The sequence below is a fragment of the Artemia sp. Qi Xiang Cuo genome, chromosome 7 (assembly GCF_049724085.1).
Source record: "Artemia sp. Qi Xiang Cuo chromosome 7, ASM4972408v1, whole genome shotgun sequence".
NCBI classification, from domain to species: Eukaryota; Metazoa; Arthropoda; class Branchiopoda; order Anostraca; family Artemiidae; genus Artemia; species Artemia sp. Qi Xiang Cuo.
The window spans coordinates 61,519,351-61,544,936 of NC_142800.1; the positions used below are offsets into that span (position 1 = coordinate 61,519,351).

Here is a 25,586-nt window from a genome sequence, read left to right on the forward strand (position 1 = left end):
AGAATAGTGACTTTAAATTATTTGACAATATACGTTTCGTCAAAACTTACCTTGAGTAATATTCAACAGTCCTAGGATCAGGGAGTTCACAGTATCCATAGCTTTGATTGGCTGACGAATAATCATAGGCATACAAGTCTGGTCGAGAAGAGTTCATCTGAAGGATAGGGTCAAACAGTTGTGACAGGCGGACATCCATCATATTACCCTGAATTGGCTGCTGACGAATCCTTCCTTCAGCAATAGGATCTCCACTGTGGTTTCTCGACGAACTCTGTCTGACACGCTCCATCATGTAAATTTAAAGCTCTAAAAAAAAAGAATAAAGATACTAATATGGACTATGACTGCAACTTGGGAGAAGAGTTTTTACTTACTGTTTGCTTGTTTGATAAAAAATGAATATAAATTTTATCGGCAAACCCCCTCCCAAAAAGGATTAGAATTACAAGCGAAACCAAAAGAATAAAAAAAAACATTATAAGAACTTCTAGGAACACTAACTATATAAGAATACAGATGACAGATAGTGAAGGAGGATATTCTCTTTTATTTACATCAGGATTTAATATAGTAGTTTCAGTCCATTTAAAGCTTTAATTTTCTAAGAAACAAGCAGTCGTTATCCGGTAGAAAGGAAATCCAGAGATCTGCTACATTCAAATATATAACTAGATTACAAAACTATCCCCTTTTCCATATGTATGTATTGTTGTTACTGTGAATGTCCGAAATTTGGTGAATGTCGACATTCACCGGTGAATGTCCAAAATTCCTTTTTCTCTGCTTGGATTCGATTAGCTTTGCGAATCAGCTTTTTCAGTCTTATGCAAGCTATTTTGGTAAAGGTTAGGTTAGGTTGGGTTAGGTTAAATTACGTTATAAATGGGTTAAAAACCTAACCTACCTATCACCATCAAACCTTGGATAAAACTGATGAAATTGACTTCTGACGCTGACTAAATTCAAGGAGAAAAAAGATATTTCGAACATTCACCGGTGAATGTCGACCTTCACCAGTTTCGGACATCGACGGTAACATCGTCAAATCCAAAACAAAAAAGTGGATCCCGCGGTTTTCTAAATGAGAAAGATTTGTCTAATGAATTTCATCAATCTGTCACATTTGTGGAGGCATATTTACTTCATAAGAGGTGGGGGAAGATCAGCCAAGATTGGGGCAAATATTCTTTTATGGCGAAGCTCAACGCTTATCAGTCATAAATTTGTCTGATCACATCAATTATATTCCAAAAGTTTTCAACAAACAATAAAATAAAATTTAGCGTAAAGAGCAGAGAGTTGAGGAGGGCAGGAGCCCTCCTCACATTCCACATAATTTTTATTCGTTTCAAGTTTTAACATTCAGATTTGATTTCATGTGAACGAGCGTTCTAGTAAATATAAAAAAAAACCGCATTTAAAACTTAAAATGTGCTGAGGAGGGTTTCCAGTCCCTCAACGCCAACCACACTACGAAAATCTATTTTAAACACGTCTCTTTCTTTCTTCTTTTTAATAAGAAAAATATTATCGAACAACTTCTGCAAGAACGACAAGAAGAAAAAACGCTTAGTAAAATGCGAGAGTCATAAAACCAGTCAAGAATTAAATATCTCTGGAGAATGCATTATACCGATTGGTGTGTTTAATTTTGGGGATAAAGTTGGACCTCTCGGCTTAAAAATTGTAACATAATGTGTTGTTAATTTGAATTACGTGATAATAAATTCAATTAGTGTTCACTTTATGGTGTTTTGTTTCCTAAAGTGGAAGATTAAATTCATTAATTCCTGTTCTGTATAAAGCTTCATAGTAACTATTCTACTATCCACGCGTAACGATGATAGTCTTGTTACAAAAAGAAAGAAAGAAAGAAAAAAATACCAGTATAAAAATGTGTTATTACAAACATATAACGGTCAAGAGACTAAAAGGCTGAATAGATGAGGCGCTTTCTTCTGGTGTTTTAGAGCGTACACTTGTGGACGATAAGCAGGCCTTTTTCACAGAAAAGGTACCGGTATTCTTCGAAAATGTTTTTGAATCTTCAAAACACGGACACTCATTCCGCTGGCAAGGCCATCAATTAGCATAGTTAGTTAGATTCCATGAGTTCAAATCTTTAATAAGTAAATCCATAAATCCTGTATTGAAAGTGTTCTAACATACTGAGAAAACCTATCAAACTTAAATGAGTCATCCAAAAAACGCTCTAAATAAGCATTCATCTAGAAAGTGATCTTAGGCAACAAGCTGACGTAAATTGCACTCGCAATGAATAAATACGTACGTTTTTAGCTTGAAAATCGCCACGTCTTCCCAGTGCATAGGAGATTCTCCCTCAAAGTAGAAAGATCGAGTATGAAGCTGAATTTTGGGAAAATAAATGCACCTCTTCAATTCCCTACTTACAACAAAACTCGTGTTTCTACCAGGATTTAAAGTGGCGTGTTTCTCATTTTCTTTTTCTGATATATTTTTAAATGTCTTCTTGTCTTACAAAGGGGAAGGGCCTCTTCCTGGCGTCTCTCCTGGTGCCCATATATACAACCCACAAGCCTATTCTACGCAATTTTGATTTCAGCCAGTTTTTTTTTTAGATGAAACTAATCGCGTTAGAACATAAAACCAAATATTTAGTGGAACACAACGAAAACTATGTGGATGGAATGTTTTTTGTAATAAAATCATAAGAGCATCTCTTAGAAAAATTTATAATATTCCGATCGTTCCAACTTTGGCGTACAGAGCTGGGAGGGGGTAGCCCCCTCATAAACGAATAATTAATTTTCGTTTTAAGTTTAATATTATTCCTTACTTTGAGTAGAAAAAAACTTGTTCTTTTTATTTAATTTCTGATTGTTTTTCAAATAATCACAGGAAAACCACCCCCTTCCGTGGAAAATCCCACCACGTATAACTCCCCCGGAGAGTTCTAACTCCACTGAAAATTTTCCCGACAATTCCCCCAGAGCATCTCCACATGTAAAATGGAGTCGCCAAAGAGAAAGTAAGACAAAAACAAGACGAGTTTCGTATATGAGTTCTGACAAAATCCCACCGTGTAAAATTTTCCATATAAAGTTCACCCCCGGAAACTTCCATCCCAATGGGAAATTCTTCGTGTAGAAAATCCCCCTCCCTGAAAAATGTCGGTATATTTCCCAATAATAAATACTATATGTAAACAATGGGCAAATTTAATAACTTAAAACCCTTCCTCCCGGGATCTGGGGGTCATATTATCCCCAAAGACATAGTTATTGGATCTTTCAACTATACTGAACAAAATGGCTGATAAGACGACTTAAAGGAAAAGGAGCGCGAGAGGGGGGATAGTTGCCCTCCAATTTTTTTAGTCACTTAAGAAGGGCACTAGAACTTCCAATTTCCGTGAAATTGAGTCATTTCCCAATCTTCTAGGACTATTGGTTCGATAAGATCACCCCTGGGGACAAAAAAGAAAAAAAAGACGAACACGCATCCTTGATTTTTCCTTGGATTTCGCAGGATTTTCCATTTGGCTATTTCAAAATTATTACGTTTTTTATGACAGTATGAGATTTTCACCAGTGTTGCGACGTTGAGTCATAAAGATAAATCAGCAGAACTATTTAGTTCAATTTGTCAACCCTTTTCGTCCATTAAATTCGAATGTTAATGATCTGTTGAGTGTAAAATACAACTAGACCTTCAAAGCGAAGCTACACCTTTTCAAAGCGTTTCGTATCATTTTTTAACTGATTTTCTGTTGACTTTTACTCACGTTTCTTTTTTCTTGATTTCACGCCTGCTTGTATATATATATATATATATATATATATACATATATATATATATATATATATATATATATATATATATATATATATATATATATATATATATATATATATATATATATATATATATATATATATATATATATATATATATATATATATATATATATATATATATATATATATATATATATATATATATATATATATATATATATATATATATATATATATATATATATATATATATGTATATATATGTATATATATATATATATATATATATATATATATATATATATATATATATATATATATATATATATATATATATATATATATATATATATATATATATATGTATGTATATATATATATATATGTATATATATATATATATATGTATATATATATGTATATATATATATAGCCTATATATATACATATATATATATATATATATATATATATATATATATATATATATATATATATATATATATATATATATATATATATATATATATATATATATATATATATATATATATATATATATATATATATATATATATATATATATATATATATATATATATATATATATAAACAACTATATAGGCCTAACTGTATACGGAAACATTATTCAGTAAAGCTAAATTCTTGATTTTATCCTAATTTTATTTGTTACTACATATGGTTGTGTAAGTTTTCGTCAACCATTTCTAGCAATCAGATTTCCTTTTCACTGTCCTTAGTACTTAAACACAATCTAAATTTCCAATTTAGCAGTTTCAAGTTAAAAATTAAAATGATTTTGCTCGTTTTGCAAAAGATGTCTTAAAAGAAAATAGAAAAAAAAGTGTTTAACCACCATTAGTGTAGAGGAAAACATGTTTTTAGAAGTCTATAGAGCTCCAGAGATTATTATGTATTGATACTCAATTCCTCATAAACACCCTTATTAGACGATCTCAAATTGGCAACCAATTTTTGTTCTTAGACGACAGACCAATTGCGCATAACTCAATTCAACACTTCTAGCCTAAGACACTGCAATTAAGAAGCCTATCTGTTAGATTTGGTCTAGATTCTAGACCGAATCTAATAAGGCACAATAATGACAAATAATCAGTGAGAAAATGCAGACGAATGAGTGACAAATAGATTATACTATTTTCTTGTTTTCACAGGAGATCAACTGCAATTCCTTAATACTGATTCATTATATGTGTCACTTTCACCGGGGATTTAATTAAAAATTAAATATTCTACTGTCGGGATACCAATTGCTGGCACGTAGCCATGATTTTGCCAAGTGGGAGTTCATTCTTCTTTTGTAGTCGCACTGCCAGCAACATTCAACTATTCACTGTGCTTTGTATTACTTTTATCTCTATGACAAAGGCAAAACTCGGTTTAAAAGGAGGTGTTTTTTGTGAGATTTCGATTGTTTCGTATCATTGGTACCATTTGGAAGCATCATTTAATTGTGTTATGTTTATTCTGTCGTTCTACTACTAATAATACCAACTCACCGCAGCACCAAGCCACCTGAGGCCAACACAGCTACGTACTCTCCTCCTCCGCCCCAATCTATTCAAAGCCTCCCTCTTTACAACCTCCCAGGAAGTTCCCGTTTTTCTCAAATCTGTCCTTACGGTATCCTCCCACCCGAACCGAGGACCACCTGATTTCTGTTTAACCATATGGCCGAAAAGAAGAATCTCTGGCAATCTGTCATCCTTTGTCTGCGGAACGTGCCCTAGCCATCTCAACCTTTCTCTCATTATTAAATAAAAAAAAAAACATGTTTTTTCGACTGAAAGTAAGGAGCAGCGTTCATATTTAAAACGAACCGAAATTATTACGTATATGAGGGGGGTTGCCCCCTCTTATACACATCGCTCTTCACGCTGAATTTTTTCTTGTACTTTTATATAAGCTTCTTATTCTTCTAATTAAACGACCCTTGTGTTTCAGGAGTTGTTCTTAAAGAATTGGGACAAAATTCAAACTTTAGCGTAAAGAGCGAGGTGTCGAAGAGGGGCAAAAATCCGGCTCCGCCTCCAGGGGAAATTCCCCTTCCCACAGAAAGACCCTATAGACCAGCAGTTCTCAACCAATTTCGGGCCAGGCCCCACCAAGACACTTCCATGGGTACCCATAAGGGGATATGAGGGGGCGCTAGCCCCCTCCCCCCTGGCTGAATGACACTGCCTTATATATATTTTTTTTTTTAGATTTCTATTATACAACTAGACCCGGCACCGTGCCAATAAGGGAAGGTCGGCGGCGGTGGGGGCAAAAAATAGCAGCGGCGGCACGCCGCTGGCCTGCCGCAATCTTTCTCAAATATCAGCTTTAATTTACATCAGATTTCGGCCTATTCACGAGTTAGAAACTTTGCGAGTCGCTGCCTAGACGCTGGTCTTCGTTGTTGTTCATCAAGAGAAGTCGAAATCTGGTAGAAGCAAAATGGCTAGGGCATTTCAGAACCCTTGCATAATAGTCTAAATATCTAATAAGTTCATAAGCTCATAAGTTTATTAATCCACATTCATAAGCAAATAAATAAATTAAACAACACTTTCAGGCTGGAGAAAAGCTATGGAGGTTTGCAATCGCGCGAAACTCCACGTAACTACTTACCTAATAACTCAACTATTTAGTTAAAAAAGTTAAAGTATTGCTAACAAAGTTAATCATCAAAATTAATAGTATTTTTTTTATCAAGCAACCGTCACCATCTAGAAGAACTGTCACCATTTACATCACAGCTGGGTTGGTAGGAAAGTCTTTCCCCTTAGCTTTCATACCATCAAACATCTAGTGTTAATATTAGATTTCAAATAACATTAAACAGCTCTCTCCGATGTTCTAGTACTCTATTAGCACTGTAGAAACAAAAGTAAAAAAGAGAGACTTGTCAGTGTTTTCGGTTCTTTTTAAAAGTTCCCAGAATTTTTTTTCAGAAATGAACCTTCACTATTAATTTAAATAATATATTATTAAAATATGAAATATTAAATAATATATAATGGTAACTATAGTTACCATTCCTGAATCAGCATTAACGGAAAATTTATCTTATGTGATAGGTTTTTTTTAATGTTTCTTTAAGATTTTGGCTACTATAGCCTTTCTCTATGCTAGGGTACAGCTATTGCTGCAACCATGACCTTCAAGTGAGTTCGGGCCCTGGGCATGAAAAGCTTTGAGTAAGGTAGAATGAGGGTTGAGTTGCACGAGGGTTAAGTTTTACAGGGTTCAGTTGAACGAGGGCTCAGTTAAACAGGGTTTGGGTTGCATGAGGGTTCAGTTGCACGAAGGTTCAGATAAACGGGGGTTGAGCTTGACGAGGGTTCAGTTAAACGGGGGTTTAGTTGCACTGGGGTTAAGTTTCATGAGGGTTCATTCCCAAAGGGGTTCAGTTGCATGGGGGCTCAGCAACACGGGAGTTCATTCGCACCTGGGGTAAGATGCAAGAGGGTTTAGTAGAAAGGGGTTCAGTTACACGACGGTTCAACTGCAGTGGAACCTATAAAAAGTATTTTACTCAGACAATATTTTCATTACTAGAAAAAAAAAACCTAGAAGACGACCCAAAATAGACCCTTGTGTTTCAGGATTTCTACAGTACTAATAGAGCACTAAAACATCTGAGAGAGCTGTTTAATGTTATTTGAAATCTAGTATTAGCACTTACACGCTTTTTATAATTCTCCCATGACAACACTATTATAAAATGCCTTATGGTACCAAGATACAATTTTAGTGTCATTTCTGGAGTGTAAAAGGTTGAAACTATACAAGTTCTACCACTGAAATTTCCATGATCGAAAATCCTCATACTCTGGTGTTTAAAATTTTCCTCTCGAATACTTCCCTACCCAGCCACCTTTGCAAGTGGAAAGCAAAAAAGTTCTTAAAAAAAACTACCAACTGAAAGATTCATCCGAATACAGCTGATTCGTTAATCATAGAAGCTATTTATTTTCATTTCAACACTCAAATTAGTTGCTAAGCTAATTATTGGAAATTACTAAAAAGTGCTTGATACCCGAATGTATCTTCTTCTTCTTTTTTTTCCCTAGCTCTAGCCGGTAACTGGAACCCCGTAGGGATACTAAAATGGATAATCTTCTGGGGTTCTAGGAATAGGTGTTTTATATTACCCGCCACATAAAAATGTGCATTAACTGGTCACTGGTTTTAGGTTAGATAGCAAAATTCATATTTCCAAATAAAAAGACTATTCAAACTTGCTTACAAGTATAATCGCTACCGTCGCAATATTCTTTTAGAAATTTGTTTTCAGCAGAAATTTTTCAGCCTATAAAGCTTTCGCTTTTTCCCATTACCTCTCAATTTTTTTTCATATTCTTTCTGACGTTTGTGTATTCCTAGACTAGAGAACGGGGTGCTATCATTTTGAACAACCATCACAAGCACTAAACGTCATTTCGTCGACAAGGAAAATCCGTCAGAACCACAAACCGTCAGAACGTCGACAGTCATAACATCGACACGTCAGTCCATCGACACGTTACAATTGCTACCCGTACATCTAAAAGATGTTATAAAAAAATTTTATAGCATCTAAAAAAATTTTAGATGTTATGACGTGTCGATGTTATGACTGTCGACGTTGTGACAGTTAGTGGTTCTGACGGATTTTCGTTATGAAAAAAAATTATAAGCTTATATAATAGCAATAAGTATATAATAGTTTAGAAACAAATTTCGGCTATATATTTGCAGATCAAGGGGGTGGGGGTAAGGCATAGCATATATTAAATACGTAACCTAACCTAGGTACCTGTCCCCCCCTAAACCCAAAAAGACTAAAGTTTAAATTTTAGATGCTATGACGTGTCGATGTTATGACTGTTGACGTTCTGAAGGTTAGTGGTTCAGACGGATTTTCTCTATGAAATTTTTTTTAGATGTTATGACGTGTCGATGTTATGACTGTCGACGTTCTGACGAGTAGCGATTGTGACTGTCGATGAACTCACGAGTCAATATTATGGCTGTCGATGCTGGGATGGTTAGTGGTTATGATGTACTTCACGTCGATGTTATGATAAATTTCGTTAATGCTCTGACGTAAGTGGAGCTGACGGTTAGATGTTATGACGCCTTCCCCTAGAGAACTACATCCTTTTAAAATTCAACTCCTGCGAGAGTAAACGCTATTTCTAGTCTTAGAACTGAGTCCGAACTTCATCGACTCTCCCTTCTCCCCATTCACGCATAAAAAAATATATATAATATTTGACAAATTACGGGGAAATAAATAAAATTCTGGTCATTTAAATGGAATCTGGGCAAAACCCTACTTGAATGGAGTAATATTAACTTGGACTTGCACTAAAAGATGCACACAAGCGGTATCTTCAAGAGAGGCGTTTGCACAGGCTGCCAGTTCCAGAAATTAGTTACAATCGTGCCTCTGTCGGTTCTTTGTATTTGGTACAAATTAGTTTAGCTTGCCCAAATCGGGTTCGAACGAAGCGAAAGGCACATTTTTAGCTTCTAATCATTACTAGTTCAAACTTATTCTTAGGCCTTTGGTTGAGTTATTAACAAAGGCCTTTGGTTGAGAAATTAACACAAGTTGGGCTCAGAATCCCTATGCCTTACCAAGGCCAGAACATAATTTGCGCTTTACTAAAAAAATATAAATGTTTATACTTTTATAACTTTAATAAATCAATAATATTAACATTTTCATTACTAAATACCAGTATATGTATATTAAACTGACAATGCACATTCATTTGTAGTTTTTTCAGTAAAGTGCAAATTATGTTCTTGCCTTGGGAAGGCGTAGGGGTTTTGAGCCCAACTTATGTTAATTTCTGCTCGTTTTGAGTTTGACTCGGTTATTTATTGTAATTTCTGTTCGTTTGGGTTTCATTTATTCATCGATGCTGATTTGTGGTAGTTTCACGCTTGGTAGATTATTTGATCTTATTTTTGCTCATTTTTTGTTTAATGGAGTTCTTTACTTTTCTTTGAAAAACTTATTTGGTGTGCTAGTTTGCAGTAAAGCTTGCTACAGCAGGCGTGTTCTCGCCCGTGTCTACAACGCTTTTGCGATGCCTCATTGACTCGCATTGACTCCATTTTGGAATATGTTTACGGCAACTGATAAAAAGGCTATTAGATCCGTATATTTTCGTTTCGTGAAATTTCTCTTGTGCATACCCCTATGGACTAGAAACAAAAAACTAGTATCAGCCTACGGGTTAGCTGAGCCACTAACCGTGGCTGAGCAGCGTCGCGGTCGCTATTTTTCTAGGCTTGATAGGACAAACAGCCTCCAACCTGCTACGTGTTAGTATAAATTTTGAATCTATTCTGGGTAGTATAGTTTTCGTTGTGAATGTGTTCTTCTTTCTTTTGTTTTTGCTGGGTTTTTTTTCTTCATCTACTCCATATTGAACCCAATCACTTTCAACTATTAGAAAAGGTACTAGCCCTTTCAATTTTCAATCAAATGAGCCCTTTTGAAGTTTCTACGACAACGCTTTCAATAAGAACCTTATATGCCCTCAGGGCATAAATTACAACCCTTGCCCTGAGGGTTTGGGGAGGGGATGTCATCCTCAAAGACCTAATTTCCAGAACTTTCTATTATTTTGAACAAAATGGCTATCTGATAACTTTGATTGGATGTGTTCGGAGGAATGGTGGGATTGAGAGGGGGGTTAGTTACCCTCCAATCACTTTCGACTATTAAAAAGGGCACAAGCCCTTTCAGTTTCCAATTGAATGAGCCCCTTTTGAAGATTTTACGACCACTCTATCTATAAAAACCTTATATGCCCCGAGGGCATAACTTACAACTTTTGCCCTGGGGGCTCTGGGGGGTTCATCCTTAAATACATAATTTCCAATACTGTAACTATGTTGAACAAAATGACTATCTCTAAACTTTGATTGAATGTTTTGGAGAAATGGTGGGCGTGAGAGGGAGGTTAATTACTCTCATCTCACTTTTGACTATTAAAAAGGGCAATTTCAATTTCCAATCAAATGAGCCCTTTTCGAAATTTCAACAACATCTTTCTATATAAACCTTCTATGACCCCAGGGCATAACTTACAACCCTTGCACTGAGGGCTTTGAGGGGGTTATCATCGTAAAAGACCTATTTTCCAGAACTTTCAACTACCTTGAACAAAATGGATATCTCAAAATTTTGATTGGATGTGTTTGGGAAAATTATGGGCGTGAGAGGGGGGTTAGTGGCCCTTCAATCACTTTCAACGATTAAAAAGGCACTAGCTCTTTCAATTTCCAATTGAATGAGCCCTTTTTGAAGTTTCTACAATATCGCTTTCAATAAAAACCTTATATGCCCCCAGGGCATAACTTACAACCCTTGCCCTGAGGATTGTGGGGGGGGGGAAGGGGTTGTCATCCTTAAAGACTTAATTTCCAAAACTTTCAACTACCTTGAACAAAATGGCTATCTAAAAACTTTGATTGGATGTGTTTGGGGAAAAGGTGGGCGTGAGAGGGGGCTTAGTTGTCCTCAAATCACTTTCGACTATTAAAAATGGCACTAGCCCTTTGAATTTCCAATCGAATGAGCCCTTTTTCAAGTTTCTACGACAAAGAAAAACCGTATGTGCCCCCAGGGCATAATTTATAACCCTTGCCCTGAAGACTGTGGGGGAGTGTTCTGCTCAAACGTATAAATTACTGTACTTTAAACTGCGTGGAACAAAATGGCTATCTCAAAATTTGGATTGGATGTGTTTGGGGAAATGGTGGGCGTGGAAGGGGTGTTAAAAGTCTTCCAATGACTTTCGATCATTAAAAAGGGCACTAGCCATTTCAATTTCCAATTGAATGAGCCTTTTTTGAAGTTTCTATGACAACGCGTTCTATAAAAACCTTATATACCCCCAGGGCATAGCTTACAACCCTTGCCCTGAGGGCTGTGGGGGTTGTCATTCTCACATAATCGAAGTACAGAACTTTAAACAATGCTGAACAAAATGATTGTTTCCAAATTTTGTCTGGATGTGTTTTGGGAAAAGATGAGTAGGAGAGGGGGGTTATTTGCCGTTTGATCCCTTTCGACAGTTAAAAAGCGCACTAGCTCTATGAATTTCCAATCCATTGAGCCTTTTTTGAAGTTTCCACGAGAGCGCATTATATAAAAACCTTGTATGCCCCCAGGGCATAACTTACAACCCTTACCCTGAGGACTGTGGGGGAGTGTCCTCCTCAAAAACATAATTTCTATCTGGAAATCAACTACGCTGAACAAAATGACTACCTCAAAATTTTGATTGGATGTGTTTCGGGAAATTGTGGACGTGGAAGGGGTGTTAGTTGCCTTCCAATCACTTTCGACTATTAAAAAGGGCCCAATCCACTCAAATTTCCAATCGAATGAGCCCTTTTCGAAGTTTCTACGACAACTTCTTCGATACGAAGTGCCCTGGTCTAAAGGGAAAAAAATAAATTATAGATTCTGCCAACATCGTTCTTAGATGCCCCCAGGGCATAACTTAAAACCCTTTCCCTGAGAGTTGTGGGGGAGTGTCCTCCTCAAAACATATTTTCTATCTGGAAATCAACTACGCTGAACAAAATGGCTATCTCAAAATTTTGATTGGATGTGTTTGGGGAAAAGGTGGGCATGGAAGGGGTATTAGTCGCCTTCCAATTACTTTCGACTATTAAAAAGGGCACTAGCCACTCCAATTTCAAATCGAATGAGCCTTTTTCGAAGTTTCTACGACAACTCCTTCGATACGAAGTGCCATGGCATGGAAAACAAAAAAAAGTAGAAAATAAATAATACATTGTGCCAACATCGTTCTTTACTAAGGCAGCGCGATTGCGCTGCCTAAGATTTCAGATCGTTTTTTAAATAATCCCAGGAAACCTGGCCCCACCTCCATGGAGAAATACACTACCTACGGATATATCCTCTAGACAATCCAATCCAGGTGAAAATTTACCCAGGACAATTAACAACTCCACGCGTAAAATTGAGATGGAAAAGAGAAAGCAAGAAATATGAAAAGAATTTTGTATTCTTTTCAGGAATTCTGACGAATTCCCCCAGTGTATAATTTCCTTGACAAGTTCAATCCTTGGAAACTTCCCTCCCCATGGAAAGTTCCCCCGTGAAAAAAACGCAGAAAATTCCGTCTTCCCACCGTAAAATGTATGCATGGTTATATTGCCCATTACTTAAACAATGGGCTGTGAGGGGATCATGTTATAACCAAAGACATAATTATTGGGCCTTTCAACCATGACGAGCAAAATGGCTATCTCAAAACTTTAATGGGATGATTTTGGGGGAAAAGGAAAAGAAAGGGGTGGGAAGAGGGCCTAGTTACCCTCCAATCTATTTGGTAACTTAAAAAGGGCACTATAACTTTTGATTTCTTTTGAATGAGCCCTCTCGCGATATTCTAGGACACTGGGTCGATACGATCACCCCTGGGAAAAAAAATAAACAAGTATACATGATCTTTCTTCTGGTAAAAAATACAAAATTCCAGATTTTTGCAGATAGAAGCTTGAAACCTCTACAATAGGGTTCTCTGATATGCCGAACCTGATTGTGTGATTTTCATTAAGATTTTACTACTTTTAAGGGGGTGTTTTCCCCTTTTTTTGAAAATAAGGCAAATTTTCTCAGGCTCGTAGCCTTTGATAGGTAAAACTAAACTTAACGAAACTTATATATTTGAAATCAGCATTATGCACCGATTCTTTTTATATGTCTATTGGTATCAAAATTCCGTTTTTAGAGTTTCGCTACTATTGAACCGGGTCGCTCCATACTTACAATTCGTTACCACGAACTGTTTGATACTACTGTAATAATCTTCTTATCTTTGCTAGGTGCTGTTAACTTGGGTTTCCAATTTAAATCTTGAATTGTTACATGGTGTCAGAAATGTTAAGGTGGAAACTGGTGCACCGTACCCTGAAATGGACTGGTGAAGTCCTAATCAAAATGAAGCATGGACCTGTTTCAAGAACCTGTCTAATCTAATATTCCAAGGACCACTTAGTGGAAGAGCTGCAACTCTTAAATGTGGATACTTGCTTATATGGATGGGCGAAAAGGGTAGAGACATATTTAGCACATTCACTCTTAGTGACAGTGAAACAGATAATATAGAGGCCTATATGGAGAAATGTAGTGGCTATTTCAATCCAAGAGCCAACACAATGTTCTCAAGATATCTCTTCCATAAAAGAGATTAAAAAGAAGGGGAGTCAAATGACCAATACATTATAAAGCTTCAGGTTCTTGTTCGAGACTGTGAATATGACAGCACTACTAGAGATGAGATGATACGTGATAGGCTAGTTTGCGGTATGACATCCTCAAAGATTCGTGAGAAGCTTCTCCAACTGGGATCCAACCTTAGCCTTTCCCCAAGCAGTTTCTATAGCTCGAAAACATGTGAAACCCAGGTAAACTTTTTATCGATACAGTAAATGCAGCTCCATCAAGGAAACAGCCACTCACAAAGATAACTATCAACAATTCAAATTCAAAGTTGATACTGGGGCTCAAGCCAATATCCTGCCCGTAAATCTGTTCATATAACTACGACTAATCCCAGAGCGGCACCCTACAGCCCAAATCTTAACAAGCTTCAGTGGGCAGAAGATTCCAGTTACGGACACATGCAACCTGATCTGCTCCCACCATATTGGATGTACCAAGTCTGAGTGTTTCTTCATTGTCAAGGATCCCCATCTTCAAACCTAGGACTTGAAACAAGCAAACGATTGAATCTTGTCAACCTCATCTTTGAAATATAAGAAACCAATCTATCAATGTTACAACCCTTTGAAGAATTCAAAGACCTATTCCAGAGAATAGGAATATTGGAAGGGGAGTGCACAATCAGCCTGAAAGAGGGTGCCGAACAAAAAGCAGTTCCAGATAGACGGATTCCCATTTCGCTCAAACAACGATTCAGAGAAGAATTAGATCGAATGGAAAGCATGGAAGTTATTGAGAAGGTAACCCACCCAACCGACTGGGTCAATGCAGTTGTCTTAGTAGAAAAGGCAGACAAGTCATTCAGAGTATGCATCGACCCCCACGACCCGAATATATCAATAAAGAGACCGCGTTATCCCATGCCAAAATTTGAAGAAGCCATTCTAAAACACTCAGGTGCAAAGTATTTCACAAACTAGATGCACTCCATGGCTATTGGTCTCTTGTACTATCTGATGAGTCATCTGAATTAACAATATTCAAGACGCCAAATAGGCGCTACAAATTTAAGAGAATGCCCTTTGGAAAAACTAAGAGAATGACAAGATGAAATTCAACGTTAAATGGAGGAAGTTAACTCAAATAAGAAATGAAACAACGAATGACCAGAACCTTCTAGCGCTATTACAGATCATTCAGAACGGTTGACCAGTCGAGACAAAGTCCCTTCAAAAGTAATCAGTTTTTAGTATGTCCACCACGAAATATCTGTTGTTGATTCAGTCATCCTTAAAAACAATCGACTACTCACACTCACTAGCCTGCGAAGTGATATCTTAAGAAACCTACATGCTTCACACTTAGGAGTGGAAAAAAACGAAGCTCAGAGCCAGATCAAATGTTTGCTGGCCAGGGATGACTAAGGATACAGAGAAATATGTCCAAAACTGCACCGCTTGTGTCTAGTTTGCAAAATCAAACAAAAAAAAATCCCTCAACCCGCATGAAATTCCCAGCTTACCATGGGAAGCTATTGGCCTCGTCATGTTTTACACACAAAGCACATACTACCCCATCACCGTGGATTATTACAGTCGTGTTTTTTTTTTATCGATAAGCTTGAAAACAACTCGTATACACACGAGATCATTCACAAATTGAAACAACACTTCGCTCGCTTTGGAATTCCACGCATCATCATGTTCGACAACGGCCCCCAGTTCACGTCTGACCTATTCTTGCAGTTGACAAGGGACCGGGGTACTGAGCTCCAAACATCATTGCCAAACTACCCAAAATCGAACGGCATAGCAGAGATCCGTCCAGACGACCAAAGCACTTATCTCAAAAACACAAATATCAGGAACGGACCTAGAGCTCGCACTCCTAGAATATAGAACACCCCAGTTGATGGTTATGTCTCACCTGCTCAGCTTCTCATGGGTAGAAGTTTACGTATTCTCTTGTCATATACGTTAGAATCTGACCAAGTAGCCATACCCCAAGAGACCATATCAAACAATCGATGGGACCCACGTGCTGCAGCAACACGTTCACAAATACCCCCAATCAGCATTGGACAGAACTCTATTCTAATCCCGCGAATACACATAAGTGCCAGTACTACAAACAGTTCCAGTAGCCATGCCACAAAATCTGGAAGAGTTGTACGCCAACGTAAACAGTTGGACCCGTTGTTCAGAAGAATAGCCATCGTAATAAGCAGAAAATTCAGTACATCAATACAAAGTGAATGTGGCAAAACAGCATACTTGCCTTAAATGACAAATTATTAAGAACTACCTCAATATAAAGTGAACATGACAAGGTAAGTGAAGCTGTACACTTGATCAATCTTTTCGTTATTCAGCATCATCCTATCATCTTCACTTATTATTAGCTGGGTGGCAAAAATGCAAAAGCAGTCCTAATAAGTTAGAAGTATGTTGGTGTGGCTAGAATTTAAAATATTAATAACACTGATTCCTCTTCTATGATTGGAATAGGAATGCATTGTTATTTGTACAGAGAACCCATTTAGACTTTAACTGCTGATTTTAACAAACAAAGCGCCCAGTTTATGTGCATAAACATATTAAAAAGGGAAAAAGGCAACAGCTTGCCTTTCTGTGCTTAGATAATAAAAGAAAATTAAAAAAAAATATTATTTATTTATTTTCTAACCCGTCACTACAATAAAAGCAAGAAGACGGAGTACAACATCATACAAAAAAAAGAAAAAAAATACAGGACAAATACATATAGAAACTAACCCGAAACTACCGCCGCAGGAGGGACCTTGCGTTAAAATCATCGATTTTTTTTTTCGAACGACGTGATATAGTTCGGTAACTCAAAAACGAAGGCTAATACATGAATTGCCCGTCAACAAAGGTAGTCTCAACAAATAATTTTCATAAAGAAATTAGTAGGACCGAATTTGCTTAGTACCAGATGTCTGGAGCATTCTCCAGAAAGGTGCAACATACAGAGTATGCTGCAGCACAGATGAATTATATAATCTAGCTAAAATCATGCGATTAAGAAGGTGTTTATTTGCAACAATGCTACCATATGAAGCGGAAATTCGCAAATATGTAATTTGAAATAGCATTGCATGTTTTCATGAGCTTCTTTTTTTTTAAAAGGATAAATAATGAAGCATGAAAAATGGGAAAGGTTTTGAGCAGGAAAACAGCATTCCTTTGATAGAGATTCTTACTGCTTATCGAGGTTTTTACTATCAAATTGATGATGGAGATGCTGTAGATAAATCCGCTTTGGCTGGGCCCTAGACAAAATTCGATACAATCAATTATAAGACTGATTTTGGTCACATAAATAACTTTAAAGTAAGTATAAATCGGATTTACTTAATGTTCAAATTACTATGTTAAAGTGATGGAAACTTCATGATGCTTTATCAAGTAATCTCCATTAAATTATAACTTCTATTATAATTATTACTTAAATTAATTATTTTAAAGGAATAATTACACAATTACTTAAATTATGATTTAAATTATAATTTAAGGCACAGTATTTGATAAACGATTTACTATGTTGAAGTGAATTTCCAAAAACTTTGACAAAGTAATTCCAACAGTAAAAATCCGGATTCTTAACTACTACCTCTTGTATATAGTAGGTCTATACATGCGTACAATAAAAATTGAGCACGAGGATAAATGATAGAGACAAGAGGAAGTATGTCATCAGAGATATACTCAAGCAATGAATGTCAATATATAAAAAAAAAAATCGCCCCCAGTGAAGGGAAAAGAAAGAGAGCTTGGATGGGAAACAGGTTTTTCCCCTTTTACAAAAATACTATTGCTGCTACTAACAACTAACTACAGCACTAAGCCACTTGAGGCCAACACAACTGCGCACGCTCCTCCTCCAGCACAATCTATTCAAAGCTTCCCTCTTTACGCCCTTCTAAGAGGTTTCACCTCCCTTAAAATCTTTTCTTATGAATTCTTCTCGTCCCATTCGGGGACAACTTGCTTTTCCTTTGGCCCTAGATGATCAGCCGACAAGGACGATCTTTGGCAATCTGTCATCCATCATTCGCACAACGTATCCTAACCATATCAACCTTTCCCTCATTATGGGTTTAAAAAGTGGGATAGAACCCCATTTTTTGTACAGCTTACTATATGCAATACGGTTAGTCAAACAGGTACCCAAAAAAATCTGTAGACAATTCCTCTGGGAAACATCTAACAAATCCTCCTCCGTCTTCCGAAGCGCTTAAAAACGCAAACCATACATGACGACTGCTTTCACAGCGGCTTAAAACATTCTAATCTTGGCTCGCAGATTTATCTTCCTATTATTCCAAACTTTTTCAACTGTGAGAAACACCCTGAACCTTGGCTATTCTACTTTTAAGATCGTCACTGCATCCTCCATCTTTACTAACAATATTAGCCAGGTAAGTGAAGCTATCCATTTATTCGATCTTCTCGTTGTCAAACACCGCTTCTTCACCTTCATTTTATCGCATTGTAAGCGACTTAGTCTTCTTAACATTAATTTTCAAATCTATTTTTGCATTCTGAAGTATCAAACATCCAAAAAATCATTGGTTTTGCTAACATTTTTTATCGATAATACTCAAATCATCAGCATCAGTGATGAAACACAAGACAGAATTCTGCAACGTAGACGTTGACAAAAAAATAACATAACAATTCACCTGTATCTTTGTGCGCTGGAATTTGTTTTTTCTTTTTTTTTTTAAATGGTGATTAATCTAGCGTATATATATATATATATATATATATATATATATATATATATATATATATATATATATATATATATATATATATATATATATATATATATATATATATATATATATATATATATATATATATATATATATATATATATATATATTTTAAGAAGCAATACATGCTTTTTAAGAAGCAATACATGCATCTTTTCTTGAAATGGAATATAATTTGCCGGAATTGTATCTTTCACAAAAAGACGTTTTTGAAAGCTACATTTCCAAAATACTATTTGAAGATAGAGTCTAGTAGAAATATGATATATACTAAGAACCTTTCCAAGGAGAATGGAAGTTATGCAGATTATAAGCATTTTCAGCAGCAGACCAACATCACATTAACCAGTTTTGACTATTACTCTAGAACTACCAGACTTCATACCCACATGCAGGAGGATAAAGGAATTTCACCTACCCAAAGATTTTTCCGAAACAAAAACCAAGGGAAAATTAAAAGTAAAACCAATCTAGGACGAAATTTGCCAGCTATACAGTTAGAAAAAAAATGTTATTTTCACCTTACTGGACTTTCTACAACTAGTTCAAATATGCAAAACGTTGGCATTGGCTTAAATTTATCGAACCTACCTTCTCATTTTTAGTCGATTGTCTTTCTAGACAAAGCAAGGGATTTATATAACTTAATCAGGAGTAATCTATAACGACTGGATAGATTATGTTTTATAATTCCACGACACCAATTGGGCAGAGCCAGCAATCGTTTTCAATGCCTTTAGAAATGAATGCGTAGATTTTTGTTCTTTACATTTTTTTTTCTTTTTGATATGTTTTCTTCTTTATTAATAAGCTTGCATTTTCTTAGAGCAGACTTCAATGATTGCAGCGGTAGCTGCAACCTGGTAAATATCAAATCTTGGCCCACAGTAACCAAAGTGATTATCAACCAGTTGTGATTTGATATTTTAAGATACTTTTCGAAGAAACGGATTCATTAGTGAAAGCAGGGGGGGGACTTCAATGGCGACAATCCCCCTGTATAATTTCTACATATAAAATGTATATTCTAATCGTTTCCTATCATTTAGTAGCAGATTGTTTATGTTTAATTAAATACCATAGAGTATCCAGCAGGAACCCAAACAGGGGAGCAAATATGAAAGAAAGCTCTTTGCTTCGTGGAAACACAATTCAAGAGGTCCAAATATTGTGCTACCTAGCATTATTTCTATTGAAAAAGATTTTTTAGACCAAACATGCCTGATTGTGCGTCTTTTTTCATGTGTATCTATGATTTCCCTTTTTTTATTTTTTCTCCTATTCCATATTTTTAATCCTCTTCGAACCCAGGGATGGGATAGGAGAGGGAAGGGTCCCACTGGTCAAATCCCTGCAGAGTTTCAACTTTTATGCAGATTTATCCACATTTTAGTAGTTTCTTTTCTTTTCTTTCGTTTTTACTTTCATTTCCATTATTTTGCTCCCCGTTGCAACAGGAAAAGGTCCTGACCCCTCCCTGTGCGAAATCGAAACTGAGAAAATGGGGAGAAAAGAATACTCGTAGTAAAAATTAATCCTTAAAAAATAACAAGTATTCACTTGTAAAAAAAAAAATTAATAAAGCAAAAATAAATGAAAAAAAAAGTCATCAAGCGTGAATAATGGAAAATTTATTATCCACGAAGTTTATAAAAGTTTAAGCTCTAAGTATATACGTGAAAATTTCTAGGTACTACTACTCCCTTTTACGACACATTGGGGCACAAGGTCGATTGAGGCCAATACAGCTGTGCATACCCTTCTTCCACCCCAATCCGTCCTAAGCTTCATTCTATACCCCCTCCTATGGAATAACAACTTCCTTTAAATTCTTCCTTATGATCCTTTCCTAACCCATCCGAGACGACTTGCTTTTCGTTTAGCCTCAGGTCGATGGCCAAAACGCGTAATTTTTAAATTCGAAATACGCGGCTAAAAAGTAAGGTCTCATATGAACGAAGAAGAAGAATATTATCAGTTTCTTATTTTCTCAGTAAACCAACTGCAGTTGATAAGAAGTTGTTCTTTCCTGTCTCACTTTTAGAAAGAATCTAATTAGAACTTTAATTAGTGTCTGCTGTCTTTGAACGTCAACTGGAGTTCTCAAACTACAAAAAAAAATCTGTTTTTCGGAGCTAGTGAGTTCTTTGCAACCAAAAAACAAACAAACACTAAAGTCGAGTCTAATCTAGCAAAGGAATGGCTGGTGCGACGTCTGTCTCATATGAATGTTAATTTTAAGATAGTAAAAAAAGGAAGGGAAAATTGGAAAATATAGAGGACATGCAAACAAAGAAAACAAGAAAAGTAAATGAACATCGATGAAATATAGCAAAAAATTACATCATTTTTATACTTCTAATTGTAGGGTTCTAGGCTAATTACACATTACTTCATTACTATAAAGAATTTGACAGCAATAGGCCCCCAATTAAAATCTTTGTTAGAGCGGTTTGCCTCATCAGCGAAAGGTACGCTTTAATGTTGCTCATTATTCTTGTATCTGTCTTCTTTTCTTTTATGAATAAAATATTATCAAAATCTAACCTATAGTTTTAATTACGACCCCTTATAGTGTTTCAATTAATCTATTTTTGTAAACAACAAAAATGTAATACAGGCGACCGTGTCCAGTTAGATCTGTTCCCTACTATCACTTCATCATCCAGATAGAAGACAGATAGGACTTTTTCCTGCAAGAAAATTCTCAGCATTGTAATGTGAATCGGGTTTTGCAAAAGATAACTCAATTTCAATAGTACCATCCATAAATGAAATACATTCACTAAGAACAAAAACGTCAGGCATAAGAATCAAGAGGCGGTCCCAACAGAAGGGAGTCAGTAAGTATCAGAAGCAAACATTTAAACAAATTAGGCCTAATATTAGCAGTCAAAGAATACACGTAACTTATAAGAGTGGAAACTGTTGCCAGTGTACAAGAAAATTCACTAGCGCCATCTAGCGTGGGACTTATGACATTTTTTTTCAAACTTCACGATTGTTTTTTTTTTCGAAACTGATATCAGACGCTTATTACTACACTATTGCTTCCAATTACGCAAGTCAAAATAATTTTGCGCTATTATTAGACTTCAAACTTTGTAATTTTACAAAATACAAATTACGAAATAGCCCAGGACTTAACAACCATGCCGTTTGGCCAAGACGCAGTCCTGAGCATTACAGAGCTTTAACCTAGAAATTTACAATCGGTGAACAGCATTCATAAAAACAACATAACAACAGTAACAACGATAAAAAAAAATAAAAAAAATAATGAACTCAACTACTGAAGATTCCCCTGACAAAACCTAAAGGATGGGTACAGATAAACGGGTAATAAACTTAAAGAACGGGAAAATATAGCGTTAAAAGAGAAATCCCTACATGAGCCACATCTATTCCTCGGCTCTACGGATTATCATCGTTATTTGACTTCTTCTGGACTTAGCAATTCGCTGGTGGTTGAAGATCGCCATAGAACAAGGGGTTCTTTTTCGTTAAAACACAAAGGTGCTCAGATTTGGAATAAAATACAAGAAGAAATTAAAGAATCTGTTTCATTTCCGTCCCTTAAGTTTGAAATGGGGAATCTTTTTCATTTCAAACTTAGAGTTCAAACTCATTTCAAACTTAATCCGTAGAGCCGAGGAATAGATGTAAAATTCAATTAGCCCTTTGGTGCAAGTTCATTCACAATCTTAACAACAAAAGAGGGAACTCTCAGCTCATGTAGGGATTTTTATATTAAAAAATAAGAAGCTTTAATTACTCTCTCTTGAATTGTATGTACTTTGTAATTATCTGAACTTTTTTTACGTTATATTTGAATGACCTTGCCAAAAGATGACGTTCATAATTAATATAACTATAAACCAAGAGAAAATAAATAGTTTTTGGGCATTCATCCAGCCCATAATTTTTTATCCTCAAAAGAAGACGCTTTTAAAGCTTTTACATGCTGTTTCCAAGACTCAGACAAACCTAAAATCCTGACAAGGTATCGAAACTGACTTACTCATTCGATTTCAATAATAAAAAGTCTTAAAATATTCCCTAGGAAAGAACTTAAATTTGAAAAAAAATCATGTACTTTGTTTTAGAAATATTGAAAGAAAGATGATTATGTTTCAGATAGAGGTCGAGCCTGCAAAGAGCACTTTCCATCAGACGGTAAAATACATCTATCGAAACACACAGGAAAAAGAAGAACTATATCATCAGCATAGCATATTAAAGTACAATTAAGTAAAGAACTCCCTACGCCAAAGGCGTAAATATGAAGAAGAAATGGCCCTATTATTACACTAGAAAACGTCAAATGCTATGTTTTGATGGTGATTTTTTTCTTCGACACTAGCGCCAGTTTTCATTCTTGTAAGTTACCCATATTCTTTGAATAGCAGTGTCAAAAGTAACTGGAAACCAGTTTTTTCCATCCATAAAAATATCGTCCACTATTCTCCATCTTTTCAAATTTATTGTCACTCAACTAAACTGGTCTTCTTGAGAAATACCACGAGTGCCCGAAAACAAATTTGGCTACTTTTCATAAAAGATTATGACAGAAAACGAAAATTAAATTACCGTAATATCAATATTAAATTTCCTAAAATTAAATTGCCGAAAAGCATTGATACTCAACTGAGCTGGATTTTCATAATAGAATTACTTTAATGGTCCAAATCCAGCACCAGTGCTTTTCTGTCACTCATACCATTTCCTGAGCAAGCACTTCAATTGAATGGCTAAACATCGGAAAAAGACATATAAATCTTTCTTTCGCTTAGCGGTTTCGATGCTTATAAAATTCTGCTTTAGCAAACCAATCTTTTTTTAATTTCAAGGACTAAAAGTAAAGAAAATGTTTCCACTGAGCAAAGTCTATTTTTCAACTCAGCTGCCAAATTTGAATTTAACTAGCACTAACGAAGAAAATTAGTCGAACGATGATAATTAGCATTAGTGATGAAAATTAGCTGGATATGACTGCAATGCCGGAACGGGGGATAATATAATATAAAAGGTTATTCCACAGCCGTATTTCCTAAACTTTTGATATATCTGCAACTCTTTTTTATAATTTTCGTAAAGCTGAATACACCATGTGAAAAAACGAATAAATTTTAATAACAATTAAAACTTTTTTTATGCACAAAAAAATAACAAAGGGGAACTAAAATCATTAATAACAAAATACTGAAAAATGCTACAATATTAATAATATTTATTTGTATCAATGAGAAGGGTGAAATTGTCTGTGCTGAGATGATATATCGCAGAATTTGGTTCCTTGGTTGTTGATTTTAACCTGAAATGCATTCCCAGGTCTGTTTCCTGTACGGTGCAGGTACATGTCTGCACGCACACCCACCAGACTTTTCTCGTATCTAAGGGTACGCGTGCCACGCTTTGGAAAACACTTTTCTAGACAAACAAGTCTAACTAAACATGTTTTTAGAAATAAAGAAAATTTTGTATCAAATTTTAAATTAGTAACTTACAAGTTTTAAGTACAGCACTGTCATTCCTTCTATCACATCAATACACAAGTTTTCTCTTGTTTAAAGCGTTCCATAATACAACAATGAAACAGTCAAAGAACCATTAAATTCCTTGAAGCTATGAAGTATTTAATCAAAATGATGTTCAATATCTTATTGATTACTTTTCGACTTGAAAATACAAACTTCAAAATGGAACCATAAATACCATAAGAGAAAAAGATATAGAAGGATATGAAAAGAAAAGGAAAGAAAAATTGTTGTTGACAAATATAAGGACATAGTATACAGTCTTACCTAGAAACTATAATAAAGCACAAAATATTTAAAACAAGCCCAATTACTTTCCCCAAACTTAAAATCAGAATAATCACAATATTGCGATAATTGTAAGCTATTACAATAGGCACTCTTGTCGACGATGCTTAAACAGCACCAGAAAGGAAGAAAATTGGTACCGTAAATCCTTGTAGGTAGAGACAGCGTCAAAGAGGGGAGGAAAAACAGCAGTTTTCCGCTGAGACTGACACTCGGTTTGCCCACTTAAAGTGTCTGTTATATATCTTGTTACGTTCTATTTGTTCGGACACTACCCCTGTTACAAGGTTTTCATTTAAAATATTGGTTTAACCATGTGTCTTTTGTCCCTCGTTTGATCGTCTCCTTTTATAAGGATTTACGATATCTAGTGTCTTCTAGCATTAAGCAAAATACTATTCGTATTACAGTATTATTCCCGAAGCTAGACGGTAACTGAAAGGACCAAGGACAGTAAAAGTGAAACCTGATTGTTTAATTGGCTAAGTGGAAAAAGCGAAAATTCAATTTTTAATGAAAAAGACGGTGCTTATTGGTTAGCATTAACACACGCGACAAGAACCGCATATAGAATCTCAAAGATCCTAATGAAAAACAGACCTCCTCTGCCTAGTGAAGCATTGCTCATCCCGAGGAAAATATTTAAACTTTAGTTTTTTGTGGTTGAAGGGGCAGGTTAGGTCCCGTATTTAATATATGCTATGCTTTACCCCCCCCCCCCCTAATGTGCAAATATACAGCCCAAATTTGTTTCTAAACTATTAAATTTTCATCGTATTTTGTTTTATTTCCTTAGCATTAACCAAGCTTAACTTCTGGCGTGTGTTCCATCGAACCGATGAATACCAAAAAGACTTCCATTTGCAGTTATAATTTTTGGTAGTAGTGGGCACCAATCTTCCAAAAAAAGAAACGTAGGTGAAAAATTAGCAAAATATAAGCTA

At 35.6% G+C, this 25,586-nt stretch overlaps 2 protein-coding genes across 6 annotated transcripts in view; one reads left to right on the forward strand and one right to left on the reverse strand.

The window, feature by feature from the left end:
• LOC148950531 (uncharacterized protein CG43867) overlaps positions 1-25,586 on the reverse strand; it is a 355,819-nt gene that overhangs the window by 200,055 nt on the left and 130,178 nt on the right. For all 5 annotated transcript variants that reach the window (XM_089092459.1, XM_089092457.1, XM_089092460.1 and 2 more), the window contains one exon: positions 51-309. In XM_089092459.1, coding sequence (XP_088948585.1) covers positions 51-295 — 245 coding nt within the window. In that variant the 5' untranslated portion in view covers positions 296-309. The remainder of the gene's footprint in view (positions 1-50; positions 310-25,586) is intronic.
• On the forward strand, positions 14,628-14,996 carry LOC148950532 (uncharacterized). The gene has a single exon (XM_089091892.1). The coding sequence runs from the start codon at positions 14,628-14,630 to the stop codon at positions 14,994-14,996; it is 369 nt and encodes a 122-aa protein (XP_088948018.1).